The 16,297-nt window shown below is 36.9% G+C and overlaps 1 protein-coding gene across 2 annotated transcripts in view; it reads right to left on the bottom strand.

The window, feature by feature from the left end:
* cmip (c-Maf inducing protein) overlaps positions 1-16,297 on the bottom strand; it is a 71,881-nt gene that overhangs the window by 6,987 nt on the left and 48,597 nt on the right. For both annotated transcript variants that reach the window (XR_008601163.1, XM_055009115.1), the window contains exons 10-16: positions 14,769-15,224; positions 11,858-11,923; positions 7,755-7,781; positions 7,616-7,664; positions 7,431-7,538; positions 5,571-5,687; positions 3,587-3,727 (exon numbers count right to left, since the gene is read on the bottom strand). Coding sequence is in view for 1 of the 2 variants with exons in the window: in XM_055009115.1 (XP_054865090.1) it covers positions 3,587-3,727; positions 5,571-5,687; positions 7,431-7,538; positions 7,616-7,664; positions 7,755-7,781; positions 11,858-11,923; positions 14,769-15,224 (964 nt within the window). In the remaining variant the exon portion in view is untranslated. The remainder of the gene's footprint in view (positions 1-3,586; positions 3,728-5,570; positions 5,688-7,430; positions 7,539-7,615; positions 7,665-7,754; positions 7,782-11,857; positions 11,924-14,768; positions 15,225-16,297) is intronic.

Below are 16,297 nucleotides of genomic sequence, written 5' to 3'. Positions count from 1 at the left end.
TTACCGAGGACATGTGAGGTCTCTGACAAAACCCTGCTAACCTCATTTTACAGCTCTGTTTACAGAATGCTTCACTGTGCAATGGGAGTAGTTAGAAAAATCTAATCAGACAAACAGAACAAAAGCTGATCAATCAATCATTTATTCATCTCAAATTAAAGAAACTGGGTCTCAAATTATCTTTTGTGATTTAGATAATACATGTTATTAGTGCAAATGTCAAGAAAATACACCCAGTAATAAGATTACAGCCACATTTAGTTGGAACTGTAACATCTGGTGGACAAACAAACCTGTATTTTTATAGCTGTTTTTATTTAGAGTCTCATTTAATAATTTTGTTTCAGCATTTAAGTAAAATTAAGAAGCACTGAATCCAGACATTAAATGGATTTAAAATGTGGAATTATCTATCATATATGTCAAAAATCTCTACATTTATTAGCTAAAACCAGCATTTTTTTGGCAGATTTGCAGATATTTCTTTAAATTGATCCATTTTTCATTCATTAATCCATACTTCCACTTTTTGCTGCATTTGTGGATTGCATAGACATAATTCTATAATTTAGGTTACAATCACTGCAAAACTAGATTTAAAATAAGACAACCACATTCAAAATAAAGCAAATGAAGCTAATCTGTGTTGAAAATTATCTTTTGTGACTCACATAATAAATATTATTAGTGCAAATGTCAAAAAAATACAACCAGTAATATGATTACAGCCACATTTAGTCATAACTGTAATATCTGGTGGACTCACAAACCTGTGTTTTTATAGCTGTGTTTATTTAGAGTCTCATTTAAATAATTTTGTTACATTTCGTAGCTAAAACCAGCTTTTTTTTGGGCAAATTTGCAGATTTTCCTTTAAGTTGATCCATTTTTCAGTCATTCATTTGTATTTCCACTTTTTGCTGCATTAATTGATGTAATTATATAATTTATGTTGAGTTGTACCAACAAACATCACGGTAAAACTAGGTTTAAAATAGGAAAACCAGACTCAAAATGAAGCCAATCTGTGTAGAAAATTTCAAGTTTTTTGAAGCAAGCTGAAATTAAATGCCATTTAATCAATATTTGGATCTTTTCTGACCAAAACTAAAATAAATAAATAATAAATTTGAGCTCCTCAGACTTAATACGTGTGAATGAGTGTTAGTAACTTGATTATTTTGCTCAATCCACCTCAAAAAGCAGCCATTTTAAAAATAAAACCTCCTCAGGTGTCAGTTTAGGGTTAATACTGAAGACACTCTATCTTTACAGCTTGTCCTTCCTTTTACAGCCCCCTAATTAGCCCCCTAATTACAGAGTATTTTACTATTATTATTATTATTATTATATGGGGTCAGTTAAAGTATATTGTTGGATAATTACCGCTGCTATTAAGCAGATAAATCCAGAGAAGCTACAGCTGGAAAACAAAGTCCTCCACTGTTAATATTAACTTTAATTTAATAACAAGCAGCTGTGGCTCAGTGAAGTCATGAACTATGAGAAAATTTGAATTTATAGGTCTTGTGTATTAAACTTTGAAAAAGTACAATTGTAATCAAATTTATGGGTAATACAGGAGGAGTTTCCAGGAAGTTACTGCTTAAAATTGATGGTTTTTCTAAGTATTTCAGTTGCATGAAGCTACTTTTACATAACTGACCGTATATTTCCAAAGTGATACGTCAGAGGAAGGGTGACCTTGTTTCTGATCTTAACTTTTGCAGAATTCCAAGAATTTTAACTCTCCGCTGTCGCATTTTACTGAGAAGTGTGCGACAAACAGGAATTACCCTGTAAAGATGTGACTGCAGACCAACGTTTAAAGCCACGTAATCGTGACCTGGACATTTCTGGTGTATTTCCCTCCAACGCTGCTCTATGAAAGATTCATTTCTGAGTTTACCGTCAGTGAAACATTTAAAACTATTCATGTATAAATCTGTTTTTTTTAAAGCTGCGACAAACTAAACCTCTAAATTTAGAGATTGTTGTCATTGTCTCATTTTTGACATTGTGTCTCATTTTTGTCATCTTGTGTCTCATTTTTGATGTTTCGTTTTTGACATTTTGTGTCTTGTTTTTGACATTTTTCGCCTCGTTTTGTCATTTTATGTTTCGTTTTTGACATTTTGTCTCATTTTTGTCCTCTTGTGTCTCGTTTTTGTCTTTTTATGTCTCTTTTTTTTCATTTTGTGTCTCTAAGTTAGCTTGTTCCACAGAGATGCCTGTAAAGGATATTTCTTTTTTTTGACCATGTTTCTGGGTCTAAATGACATGAGCCTTTTGAAGAGTGTTTAGTTCAACAAGGATGTCTACTGTCAGGTCAAATAAGAGAGGAAATCTAACACCAAAGCACTGTTTTCTAAGAAAAATGTTGTTCTACGAGTGGAGGTTATAAGTTAATGTTATTAACTGCAGTCATTTTGTTGAGCTGCACATGAAAACATGGCAGGAAATCAGCAAAAACAAGCACATTAACTCTGACGCAGGGAAATGATGTTTGGAGTCACGTTGCAGCTACTTCATGGTTGTCAGTTAAAGCATCTCGCTTAGAATTGGACCAACTGTAAACATTTTTGCTGTGATTATTTGATTAGACACAAAAAGACAGGAAAGGGGCCCAAAGGCTAAAACTATTGGAATTATCTTTTAATGGGAAATACAGCAATAAACCAGATGAACCTACAGGCTGTTAAAGCTGTGATGGCTAAAGATGGCACTGATCCGTCTCCTTTCTGTTGCTGTTTGCTTTCCTTTAGAGTCTTCTGAATAAAATTTGGGTGGTAAAATGATTCTGGGAAAATCATATAACAAATCCACTGATATTAAAAACAAATAAAAGTGCATTCAACTTAGACTAGAACTCCAGTTCAACTATTAAAAGCTTTAAAAGCTTTACAATCTGCCTGTCATTTGCAAAAAAAACAAACAAAAAAAAGGGTTCTGTTGTCTAAATACTTTAAATTATCTGCTTGAGTTCAATGTAGTTCAAAAAACAGGCCAAGTTCTCAACAATGTGTGACTAAAAGAAGATTTAATATTGTTTTATTAATGAAGAGCCTCCAAACTTGGGCTCTTTTTGCTGCTTTTCATGCAGATTGCAGACAGAAGTGAGCTACCTGGTGCTGTGACACCTGGAAGATGCTGGAGACGCTTCTGGACAGAAGCAGCTTTTTCCATGAGCACCAACAGTAGTCTAAAAGCTTCTACCTCCAGGTGTTTATACAGCATATAAATAGTTTTAGCTGCTACACCTGCTCCTGATCAGGATAAACCTACGAGCCTCAGGGGTTTCTGGAGTAACTGCAGGTTGGAAATGTGGACCGGAGGAGCTCAGGTATCAGATATGTTGTATAATTGTCCAAATTGGCCTAATTTCGTCCTTTTTTTGTGCTTGAGTTGTAACCTAGACTGTCACCAGTGTGTTGGATTGAAAATTAGCTGCAAGTAGGTCACACGCCTGACTGACAGAACAAGGATCTGTTTGTTACGAGAAACTGGTGACTTGATTTTTCTGCCTTCAGTCCTCCACCGTAGAACCACAGAATGATGAAAGAGCGAGTGCTGCTGCAGAACTCACCAGTTCTTTGAGCTCTCGCTGTCGGTCGCAGAGCTGCTCGTACATGCGAAGGCCCACCTGGGTGCTCTCCAGGGTGGAGATGATCTGCAGCTGGGTGTCTTTGTTCTCGATGATGTTGTACTCCAGCATCAGACACAGGATCTGCACACACACGGAAACAATACACACTGTAAGGCTGCAGTATCTTGGTTCTCAAAGCTGCTTGGAGGATTAAAACGGTAAAAATCCCCAACTGAAAACTGAGTGTTTTCCCGGTAAACTTGTGATTTTATGTGGTGACACTGAGAGGTTACAGTGGTGGGGTTGATAAAGTTTGCATGTAAATGCAGGTATATTTGCAGTTGTTAGTGTAGCCCTGTTGACAATAAACTGCTTTAAAAATCTGAGACCAAATGGATCCACATAAATAAACAACCTGGTCATCACCTGAGAAATATCCCAGAAAAAAGATGCAAAACAGCCACAAAGTGAGAAAAGAGACCAAAACAGACATAGAAAGCCATTACTAAGACACTAGAGAGAAAATGACAAAGACGAGACACCACATGACGACAAAAGTAATACAAAATTACCGTGATGGGATGCTTAATAACCAAAATAAAACACAGAACAACCACAAAATGATGTAAAAACTGTGCCTACAGGATCTAAATGACCAAAATGCACACAAAATAACAAATCACTGAGAAGCAAAATCACCTCGAAGACACACAAAATGAACAAAATTAGACACTGTATGACCGCAAAGTGATGCAAAATGAAACACCGCATGTCTACCAAGTGATGCTACGTTCTCAAAACGACAAAAATCTAAACACACAACCAAGAGAGGACCTGAATCCAACAAGAAGAGTCAGAAAAACGAGACACCATGTGACCATAAAATGATGCAAAACCACTAAAGTAAAGTGACTGGAAATGAGACAACTTCACAGACAGAAAATTAACAAAATGAGACAGAAACTATCAGAATGACACAAAGTGACCAAAGGCAGATGCAAAATGGTTTTGTTGTTTTTTTGTCTGACTTTTGTAGTTTGTCTCATGTTTTTGTCTTCGTGTTTCGTTTGTGTCTCGCTTGTGTTTTTTTTGTCATTTTGTGTTTTGCTTTATTCATTGTTTTGTGTATCGTTTTTGTTTTGTTTCTTGCTTTTGTAATTTTTTGTCTCGTTGGTGTCATTTGTCCATTTTTTTGGTGCTTTGTAACTTTTTTGTGTAATTTTTTTGGTCTTTTTTGTTTGATTTCGTGTCATTTGTCATTTTTTGTGTCTCATTTTTGTAATATTTTGTCTTGCTTTTGTTGTTCTTGTCTTTTTTGTAAAGTAAAATACTATATTGTTCAGTTCCAGATAGCTGTGACTAAATGTTGTGTTCCTTTGTAGACACTCTGTGATCTGGAAGTTGTAATGTGTAAATGATAAACTGAGGAATAATGTTGCTGAAACTGAACTTATTTTTCTTAAGAAATTCCAGGTTGTTCATAATGTTTTGTAGAAAGATAATTCTTTAAATGTGAACATTTTCAGAATGTACTTTTTGCCCTACAACAAAGGAAACATCAGGAGTTGTGGTTATTTATAGGTTATTAATGCTGTGGTTTTACTGGTCACTGGAGATGAAACTGGGCTGAATGTGGAACCTGAACTAAGATGAGTTTGACACCCCTGATCTAGACAACCTTATAAACTGGCACAAAATGACCGAAAAGAAACACTTTATGACCACCAAGTGATGCAAAGCAACCACAGAGTGATGCTAAACTATCAAAATGAGACACGAAATAGAAAGACACAACCAAGGAAAGACGTAAAACAACCAGGAAGTGTCACAAAACAGCTAGAAAAACAAACTAAACATCTAATAAGCATGCACTACGTTTGTTATTTTGTTGGGTGTCTTTCATTTTGTTGCTTTATAATCCATCCGTGAAGCTCTCGTATGTTAAACTAAGAGTGTTTCTAGTGTAGCTGGGTTGAAGACACACCTCCACCATGGTCTGGTTCCCCCTCAGGGCCAGCAGCATGCAGGGGCCCAGCTTGTTCTCAGCCAGAGACAGGAGGAACTTCTTGGTCTTGTAGCAGGAGCCCATGAGGATGTGAACCTGGAGGAGGAGGAGGAGGAGGAGGAGGAGAGTCAGTCTACCTTCATACTGCCGAGATTGGCGGGTTAGTGACGCATGCTGAGCTGAAAGCTGCTAGATCTCCATGGTAACTGATGATGTGGAGCTCACCTGGAGCACTTTATGTTCAGAGTTAATTTAATCTCCCTTTAAACAAAACACTTTCTGACGATTATTTATGATCTCTATGTTACTAAAACCAATGAATGAAGCCTTTTAATTACAGTATCTCACACTGTATGCATCATGTTGCCATGGGAACCTACATTTATTTAGTTGATGATGCAGAAATCGTATAAATAAGTTTTTATGTTTGGTCCGTTTCACTGCAGCTGATAGATCACTGATTAGATGGTATTTATTACAGAGAATATTCAATCAGTAACATTAATTTCACTTTGATTAACCCTCAGATGCTCCAGTGGTTGGACCTACAGTCTTCCACAAGAAAAATCAATGTGTTTTTATGCCATTTTTGTCATTTTGGTAAAGAATAATAATTAGTTTTATTGTTTGTATTATATTTTTTTCCACACAAGAATGATTCATGCTTGAAATGTTTATTTTTCACTTTATAACAGATTTTGAACATTATAATTGAAAAAGAAGAGTATTACACAGAACGGCTATTTTGTTTTCTATTTTGTTGACATTTTCCCACTCTTTTCCTATAACTGTTGCTGCTCTCCGTCCCTCCATCACCTCTTGTATGATATTATCAGTGATAAAGAGCGTGAGTTGGTAATACAAATATTACAACTTCTTTAAAAGTATAAAAGCCAACTTAAAAATTTAAATGGAATAATATCAAAAACATGTTTTTTGAGGAATAGCTGGAATATGAAATGATGGAAACTTTTCATTACAAAGATCATTTCTGACCCACTTATGCATCTAAGGGTTAAAGTGATCAGACCTACATGCACTTCAATACAATATCATGTTTGAATATATGAAGTTAAGTAGTTTTATTGCAGCTGTCAGTTATCAATTAGCTGCATTGATCGATAAAATAAATATATTACACACGTTTAAGTTTTCCACAAGCATTACATCCTGCATCATTTCCAGTCACAGCTTTTTACTGTCATATATTTTATATTCCTCATTATATATGCAGCAGACCTGATTTTTTGTTGTTGTTGTTTTTACTTTGTCTATAAAACTAACCAATGCATTGAATTACTGAGACTTTTTCATGTCCTATTTTTCCTGAGCTCTTACCAGCATTTTGACAGACAAATGTTGTCCACACAGATTTAAAGGAAAATACATATGACAGCCCAACGTTAAATCACATTGACAACACAGCTACCATACATGGAATACTGAAGTACAGCCTTGATTATTGATAACCTGTCAGTTATTAATAGTCAGTTGCATTGATAAATTGGTAAAATAAATACATTAACGCATGTTTCTACTAGCATTACGTCTTACATCATTTGCAGTAGCAGCTTTTTACCGTCATATATTTTAAGTTCCTCATTGTTCTCCATTAAAACAACCTCTTGACTGAAGCAGCTGCACAAGAAGAATCACATGATGTGTTAAACATCCTCTTTTATGTGAGGAGCAGAAAGTCTGAGTTAAAGAAAGTAAAAAACCACCTTCATACCTGTTAACTCTGACTGAGGCTTTAGTTTTAGTTGAGCCGACTCACACAAAGAAAGCCTGACTATTGAAGTTGTTTCGTCATTCAGCCCTCTGTGTTCAGACACTCACCATGCTGGCAAACAGCTCGCCGTCGTCATCACAGGCCACGCCCCCTGGACTGTAGAGCTGGAACCAGCCGTCTTTACCTGAACGCACGCTGAGCAGGCAGGAATGCACCTGGAAACACACACACAGGTTAGTTATGCTGTTAAACACCTCTAAACTGTGTTAAATCTGCACACACACTCTCTCACCTCCTGCCTCGGGTCCTCTGCAAACCTCTGAATGACATATTTCAGTTCCCTGTTTGGACGGAGAGACGTCAGACGTCAGTTTGTTTTAGAGACACATCAGTCGGTACAGGAACGGTGTGTAACAAAGGGAGCTACTTACTTTGTGAATTTGGCATGTGCAAGAGCTCTGCAGGGAGAGAACACACAGACATGTGAGACGCTGCAGCCCAAAACAAACAGGATTCAGTCAGTAAACTTTATTTTGATGTATTTAACTCCCGCAGATGTGATGTTACAGAACATTCAGGCCTTTCTGGAGGCTGCTGACGATACAGAAGTGCAGAGTTGCTTTATTTTGGTGGAGTTCAGAGCTCATTAGGATGTTTTCAGCTCCCGTTTGTTAGTTAAAAGACAAGTTTCACAGGTGAACAGAATATTTTGTGCTGTTTCTTGTTGAGTGAGTTTTCTCAGCAAGGAGCTACAGTTGTAGGTTTTTTAAAAGCTTGCATTAGAGTTGCTTCATATTGGTGGATACAGTCACGCTTCAGAGGGAGTTCAGTGCTCATTAGGATATTTTCAGCTCATATTGGTTAGTTTGAACACATTTACACAGAATATTTTGTTTTTCTGAGCTGAGAGCCATAGTTGTAGTTTTTTAAGCTTTTGTTATCAAAACTACAAAATGTCTCAAAACTTTTCTGCAATTTTGATTTTGACAAAAAAATTTAACAGCAAAGTAACAAAAAGTGTTTATATATATTTAAATGCAGAGAATTTACTAACAGGGACATTATTCAGACACTTAAATATGGGCAAAATCTAACAGCACTCAAAAAAACAAAAAATGACAAAAAGGCAACTAAAACAAAACGAAAAGTGACCAAAAAGAAAAATATTCCAGCACATCCAAAGACAATTACAGGCGCCTACAAAGAGACTAAAACTAGGACTAGATTTTAGGAGACATGCTGGAAACACATTGTTAATATTTAGAATAACAAAAAACAATAAAAATATGTAAGAAGTAAAAAAAAAAAAACTTGATAAATCGCTTTAACATTTACTCATTTAGTTTTCCGTTACACAAATAATTTTCCTTCATAAACTGATACAGAAAAGGCAAAATTTGGTGCATAAAAATCCACCAAAATGAAGGAAATTAAGTGTTTAATGCTGAGAAACTAAAAACCGACAGCTGGCAGCAGAAACCTCAAAGATGAATCAATCTCTTTTTACACTTTCTTAAAACAAACAAATGTTAATTGTGACTCGTTCTTTCCTGCGAGGCTGCTGGGGAGTATTGTTGCCGTCCTTAATGACGCCCGAAGCCATTGGCCAGGTAACAGGTGCGCAGGTGAGAAGCAGGTGAGTCCCAGTGTTGGATGAACAACAAGCCGTCGGAGCGTCGCCTCTAATGAAGCTCGGGATCAGACGACCAATTAGAGGCGTGACTCGGGGCGGCTGACAGCCAATTAGAGCGAGCTCTGGGGGGAGAAAAGCCTCCCCTCCAGCCCCACATCCCCCGGGAGGCGTTTTGAGGCTCCTCACCTACGCAAGCGCTCGGACCCCCGAAGGAACCGGCTAGAAACACATTGAGTTCCACGGCGACGGGAGGCTGGAAAGGACGAGATTCAGTCACGATGTCGCAACAGACGCCGCCTCTGTCTAAACCCTGATTCATCGGAGAGTTGCGGCGCCTTGATTGCCTCAGTGCTGCTTCTGAGAAATGAGGACTTTTGGTTCCGGTCCAAAAACAGCTGGTAACCCTGTTTACAGCTTCATAATGTCGGGTTTTTCCAGCTCAGAAAAAGGCCTTCAGGGAGCAAATATAGACGACAGTAAGAGCGATTAATCTGCGTAGGGGAACGTCAACGGGTCTGGGTTTAATTATTGGACAGAAATGTGCCGTTTCCTGGTATTTTTTAACATCTGGTACAGAAAAATGAACATTAAGCTTCAGTAAACTGGTCAAAAATGTGAATTTCACTTTTTATCTCAGTATATTTTAGTGCTGGTAGTTGACTGAGACCTCTTTACCAGAAATATTCATGATTACTGAACAGGGATCTACTTGATTAGATAAGTTGTAAAATAAAGTTCTGATGTAAACATTTCGAAGCTATTATATCTTATCTTTCATTCTATTCTAACTCAGGAAGTACCACCATAATTTCGTTGTATTGTTGTCTGCAGCTGTAATAAGAAAATAAAGGTCTAGATTTAGTGATCAGGACGTCACATGTTGGTTTGTACACAATAATTTAAAAGTTTGGAATTTAGCCGTTGCCGTTTTTACTCCACCAGAGAATGCAGCGGAGTTATGTGACGATTAGCGTTGGTTTGTCTGTCTGTCTGTCAGCAACATTACTCAGAAACAGACTAATAGATTTGGGTGAAATATTCAGGGAAGGTCAGAAATGACACAAGGACCAAGTGATTAGATTTTGGCAGTGATGCAGCTTATAGTCTGGATCCACTGATTAGTTAAATATTTCTGTGTCATTGCAAGATAGCGGCACAGTGTCACTGTAACCATGACAACAGGTGAACACCACGTTCTACCTGCTGATGATCACACGATTGTGATCCTACTACAAATCCACTGCTGCGGACTTATCGGGACTTGATGATACAAGGAACAACTGATTAAACTGTGGGGGTGTTTCTGAGTCCCATCATTTCCTGCCACTTGCTACATATTTAGGCCACGTGATTTGGTATCTGTACATAACGTACACATGCAGAACACACACCTGTGCTCAGCGCAACGCCATGATCATCAGTAACTAATAAACAAATGCTGCATTTCTACAAAAAAATGGGGGAATGAACAGCCTTGGCGGAGTACTGCCCTCTCTGAGGGCTTTTCTAGTTTTAAAAATGTGACAATAATTTACTAAATCAACAGCACTTTGTATTGAAAGACGCGTAAAACTAGCAACTGAGACCAAAAACTCGTTAAAACGGTAATTACCGAGGTCACAAATCCAGTGAGAAGGAGGCTTGTATAATAAGGTGATCTTATTTTGAAAGGCTCCTTGACATGTGGTCTAGAAATGTATCCATTTATTGCGACTTGTTGGATCCTTACAGGTCCAGTCTATTGTGAAATTAGTTTTTTGTCAGTGATGGTTGGATCTGGAGAATATGTTGGATGAAGTTTGGCGACTGAAGATGACACTTCAGAATCCAAGCATTTGGTCATCTCCATTTACTCCTTTATGTAATAAAAAAAATACATAAAAATCTAAATTTCTGCCCAGTTTTTGTCAAAACAGCTAAAGTGTCAGTTTTTGTGTCGACTGTCAAGGTAGCTCGGAGGATAATTAGATAGTAGGGAGGGACTGGAGCGAAACTAACTATTAAATGTAAAATTATGGATGATTAGACACTTTAACTGATTTCATTTTTTGAGTTAAATGACAAAAATGTAAAATTATTTATTTATTTTGTATATATTCAAGCTCTACAACCAAGATTCATACAAAACCATGACTTTTCTGATGGTTTCAGCTATAATCTCCTCTCATGATTGTTCTATTTACATTGAAGAGATTTGATTCAGGTATTTGATGGCTTTTAGTGCTCTGACAGGATGTATGAGTGAATAAAGTGAGTATGACTATTAGTAAAGTACCGATTTGATAAACATTATCTAAAAGAGTAATACTTCTGTTAGAATCTTAATGAAACGCCTCACTACTGGAGAGTAAACAGCTAAAATTATGGATGATTAGACACTTTAACTGCTTTAGTTTTTTGAGTTAAATGGCAAAAAGTAAAATTATTTATTTCTTTGGTCTGTCCTGAAGGTCTAATATATGGATGTACGAAAATTTGAATCTGTAAATGTATGAAAACAAACCAACCTTAATTCTGTTCTGAATTACTTTAGTTTTTTTCTCTTGAAAAAACCCCTAAAAATTCTTAAATTATTGAAAGTACTGGATCAATAAATAGTATCTGTAAGAGTAGTACTTCTGTTTTGAACTATTAAATGTAAAATTATGTATGATTAGACACTTTAACCACTTTCATTTTATGAGTTAAATGACAAAAATGTGAAATTATTTCTTTAGCTGTCTTGTAGCTCTAAAACCAACATTCCTACAAAACCATGACTTTTGTGATGGCTTCAGCCGTATTCTCCTCTCATAATTGTTCTATTCTGTTCACACTGAAGAGATTTACTGAGGTCTTTGGTGGCTTTAAGTGCTCTGACAGGATGTATGAGTGAATAAAGTGAATAAAGTGTTTACTCACTCTTTAGGGAAGGGGATGGGCTGCAGCAGACTGGCCAGAGCAGGTCTCCAGTCGTCGTAGTCCGACCTGACGGACACAAAGGGAGAAAAGGAATCAGTGGGAGGAACAATGCAGAGAGGAGGGAGTTTCCTGCAGAACAGAAGCAGCTGAAACACGAGTGGTGCTGCCATGACGCAGGTTTACGGCGCTGATGCAACAGAAGCCGGAGCGGCGTCGCATTACTGAGTTAAGTAACTCCGTCTTTGTTACAAACCAACAGTGGCTTTTCAGACCGCCTGGTTCGGTTACCGGCAGAAGGAAAACGGTCACGTAACGGCTGCTCCACTTTCACTGGGAGCTTAGAATCAGGCTGTTCAGGCTTCATGTCGGTAACTGGGACACTTCTGGTGACGTGTTCGGATGTAAAACTGGACTTTATGTCACATCAAAGTCAGATGTTTGTTTAGATTCTTCATGAACGTCACAATAACTATCAGGAACCTGGTCTTCATATGTGCATCATCTGGCTTTTTTGGTCCTTTCATGACGTTTAGTTTTAACCCTCGTGTCGTCCTGTGGGTCAAAATTGACCCGTTTTAAAGTTTGAAAATGTGGGGAAAAAAGTATTTTCACAGTGAAACTTCTGATGTCCACATTTTCAATATTTTTGGGAAATCTTTGAGCATTTTTTGGTGGAAAAAAAGAAATGTTAAAAATGTTTCTTAAGAACATTCACAAAAAATCCACCAAAATCCAGCAAAATTTGTTGGATTTTGGTTGATTTTTATATAAATGTTCTTAAGAGAATATTAGAAGTTTTACTGATATATACGGAATAATTTCAGATATTTTTAGGATTTTTTTTGGAAGATTTTTAATCATTTTTTGAAAATATTTATAACAATTTTCTTGCCAAATTTGGCAGACTTTTTAAAAAATAAAACTTTTAGGAGAAACTTTTCAGGAATTATTGGAATTTTCTTCCTGAAGGTTTTGCAAATTTTCAGAAATTTGGGGAATTTTTTTGCAGAATTTTTGGATTTTTTTCAGACAAGGAAACTATATTTTTTGGTGGCCGTAAATGAAGACAAGAGGAGGGTTAAATTAAACTGATATATACCTCCACTTTTATTATTATTCTTACATGTTTACTGCTAATGACTTTGAGCAGCACTTCCTGTTGTTCTTTATAAGTATTAAAAGATGTTAAGTTTAAAATCAATCTAAAACCCAAACCTGTATCCAAAGAGCAGATCAATCAGCTGAATTGGAACCAACATGCTGATTTGTGAACTAATTTTCATAGAACTGTCTCAATTTTCAAAGAGGGAAAGCTAAACATATTTGTGATTTTAGATGACAGCATCATTCTGATCTACTGATGTGATTCCCTTAATTATCTTTATCTAATGAACTCAATAATAAAAGTAAGATATTCAACCCCAGAGCCAGAATGTAGAGAATTTAATTTAAATTTAAGGAGAGAATTTGTACATTAAAACCAAGGAATCCACTTTGCTGATGTGTATATATATATATATATATATATATATATATATATATATATATATATATATATATATATATATATATATATATATATATATATTCACTACTTTTTCAGTGATTTTGGATGACATCATTCACTGATATTATCCATTATTTATTATATTATTATACACATATTTATTAGGGGTTTACTGATTGTTCGATCCAATATTCAGCAGTTTTCCTTTTCCTAATAAATTGCTCCACTTGTAGTCGCCTCTCTTTATCTGATTAATTATTTGTTTAAGTAGAAGCCAATCAACACTGAAGGATAAATGCGGAAAAGTTATTTCTTAATTCAACGGAATATGGTAAAACATAAGCCACTTACAGAAAGGTTTGTTTTGGAGTTTATGTTTTTTCCCTAAATTTGGACTCCAAGATTTTAGTTTTACTGCAAATAGATATTTATTCCAAATATAGCATTGTATTAATCATCAATCTTTCATTACTAATAACCAATATTGGGCACTGATTACAAAAAAACATATTGGTCATGCAAGAAATTACATTTACTAAAAAGAAAAAAAAAACAGATTTTATCCGTTGTAAAAAGGAACAAATAAGAATGAAGAGAACTGGATTAATTTAGTCTGATATCAACATGTTAGTCTGAATTAGTTAATCCACATTTGAAGAACAGGTTTCTGGACTTGATTTGACATTCATTAGAAGGATTATAAACAGACCTAACAGGTTGCAGATGTCGTTTGAAATGACTTTGGATAATTTATTTAAACTGCTGCATAAAACAACCACAAAACGTTGGATAATAACTTTGTTTTCTGTCTTTCAGAGTCAGATATGAAGATAACAGGAGACATTAGCAGAAGACTGTAGCTGAACCTGATCATATTATCTGAGGAAACAGGTGTGTTACAGGTGTGTTCTAGGTGTGTTATAGGTCTTACAGGTGTGTTCTAGGTGTGTTACAGGTCTTACAGGTGTGTTATAGGTGTGTTATAGGTCTTACAGGTGTGTTCTAGGTGTGTTATAGGTCTTACAGGTGTGTTCTAGGTGTGTTACAGGTCTTACAGGTGTGTTATAGGTGTGTTATAGGTCTTACAGGTGTGTTATAGGTGTGTTATAGGTCTTACAGGTGTGTTATAGGTGTGTTACAGGTCTTACAGGTGTGTTATAGGTGTGTTATAGGTCTTACAGGTGTGTTATAGGTGTGTTATAGGTCTTACAGGTGTGTTATAGGTGTGTTACAGGTCTTACAGGTGTGTTACAGGTGTGTTATAGGTCTGTTACAGTTGTGTTCCAGGTGTGTTATAGGTGTGTTCCAGATGTGTTAGAGGTGTTGTTCCAGATGTGTTAGAGGTGTTGTTCCAGATGTGTTACAGGTGTGTTCCAGGTGTTAGATCATCAGGTGTGAACTCACAGCATCTTGAGGATGAGGGCGAAGCAGCCCAGCACCCGGTCGGCCTGCGCTGGAAGCTGGATGGACAGCATGTTGACGGCCGGACTGACCAGCAGACAGTCGATGAGGTTGGGCTCGCTGTCGCCGCCCGCCGGGCCGCCCTTCCTCTTGGCGTTGGCCGAGTTGTTGTTGCGCTCGAGCTCCACCAGGATCTCGCTGGAGTTGACGATGGAGGGCGGAGGGGAGAGCGGCAGGGAGGGTGCCGGGGAGGAGATGGGGATGGACGGGGCTGGGGGCGGGTTGGAGGGGTTGGAGGGCGGCTGAGGAGGGCTGGGGGCGGTGGACAGCGGCAGCAGGGTGGCGGGAGGCGGCGTCGGAGGCTCCGGGCGCAGCAGGCGCAGCGGCATCGGAGGCTTGCGGTCGTTCTGCTGCTGGCAGCCGTTCCTGATCTCCTTCAGGCTGGGAGAGTTGTCCCGACTGAAACACAGCAACATGAAGTCATGCAGAAAATCTAAAAATAAAGCGGTGACGGAGGGAAGGAGGCCAGAGATGCGCTACCAGCGAGATGGTTTTGGAAAAAGAGGCTTCTCTGAGGGGAACGAAAGCTAAGGGACAAAGATAATGAGAAAACAAAAGCCTCCTGTGGAAAACACCAGACACACGTTTAATGCAGAGCTGCCAGGAAGATGGAAAATGTTTTATTTTGCTCTTCTAATGCACCACAGCATAAAAATTTACAGAAGAAAGTAATATCAAGGTGCTTCATTTTGACCCTCTAATTTTTCATTTATTTTCTTTACTGAAGATGTACCTTTTCTCATATTTCTGTATTTATTTGTGCATTCTTATTTATCTAATATTCAAGAGATTTTAATGTTTTTACATAACCACGTCTAACACCTTAAGCCCTGCTAGCTTAAGTTTTTGTTGCTTATTTTTGTTTTTATGTGCAGTTTGAAAAATAGAGGGCCACACTTTAATGATCTTGAGTTTTATAAAGATTAAATGTTTTTAACTGTTAAAGCAGCTTCTTATTTGTCATATTATAGCCTTTTAATTAAATTTTGCCACCCTTGTATATATTGTAAATAAAGCTGCTGTAACAATGTAAATTTCCCCTGGAGTGGGGAGAAATAAAGAACTTTATCTTATCTTATCTTATCTTATCTTATCTTTTAAGTCCATTTCCACACATCATAATCATATCTGTATATGTGGATGGTATAAATATTTATTTTTAAAAACATTTTTAGTCTTTTCTCTATTTTTGCCTTGTTTTTTTTTTTTTAATCATCCTTTATTGTTATGTAGCTGCTGTAAAGTGGAATTTCCCCAGTGATGGATCAATAAGGTTCATTTGTATCTTAGTAGCTGCTTAAAAAATAATCAATCATTTGAAGCTTTATATTGGGTGGCAAAGATCCCAGAAAAAGTTATTTTACACTTTTAAAAGCAGAATTAGGATTAAATTACTTGATTTGTATTCTTTTCACTCAGTAAAATTCAGAGACTAAGTAAACACAAATATGAACTCTGACTGATGTAGTGGA

Source organism: Amphiprion ocellaris, chromosome 3 (genome assembly GCF_022539595.1).
Source record: "Amphiprion ocellaris isolate individual 3 ecotype Okinawa chromosome 3, ASM2253959v1, whole genome shotgun sequence".
NCBI lineage: Eukaryota > Metazoa > Chordata > Actinopteri > Pomacentridae > Amphiprion > Amphiprion ocellaris.
Note: the sequence above shows the minus strand (reverse complement) of the source record. Positions and strands in the feature narration are given on the sequence as shown.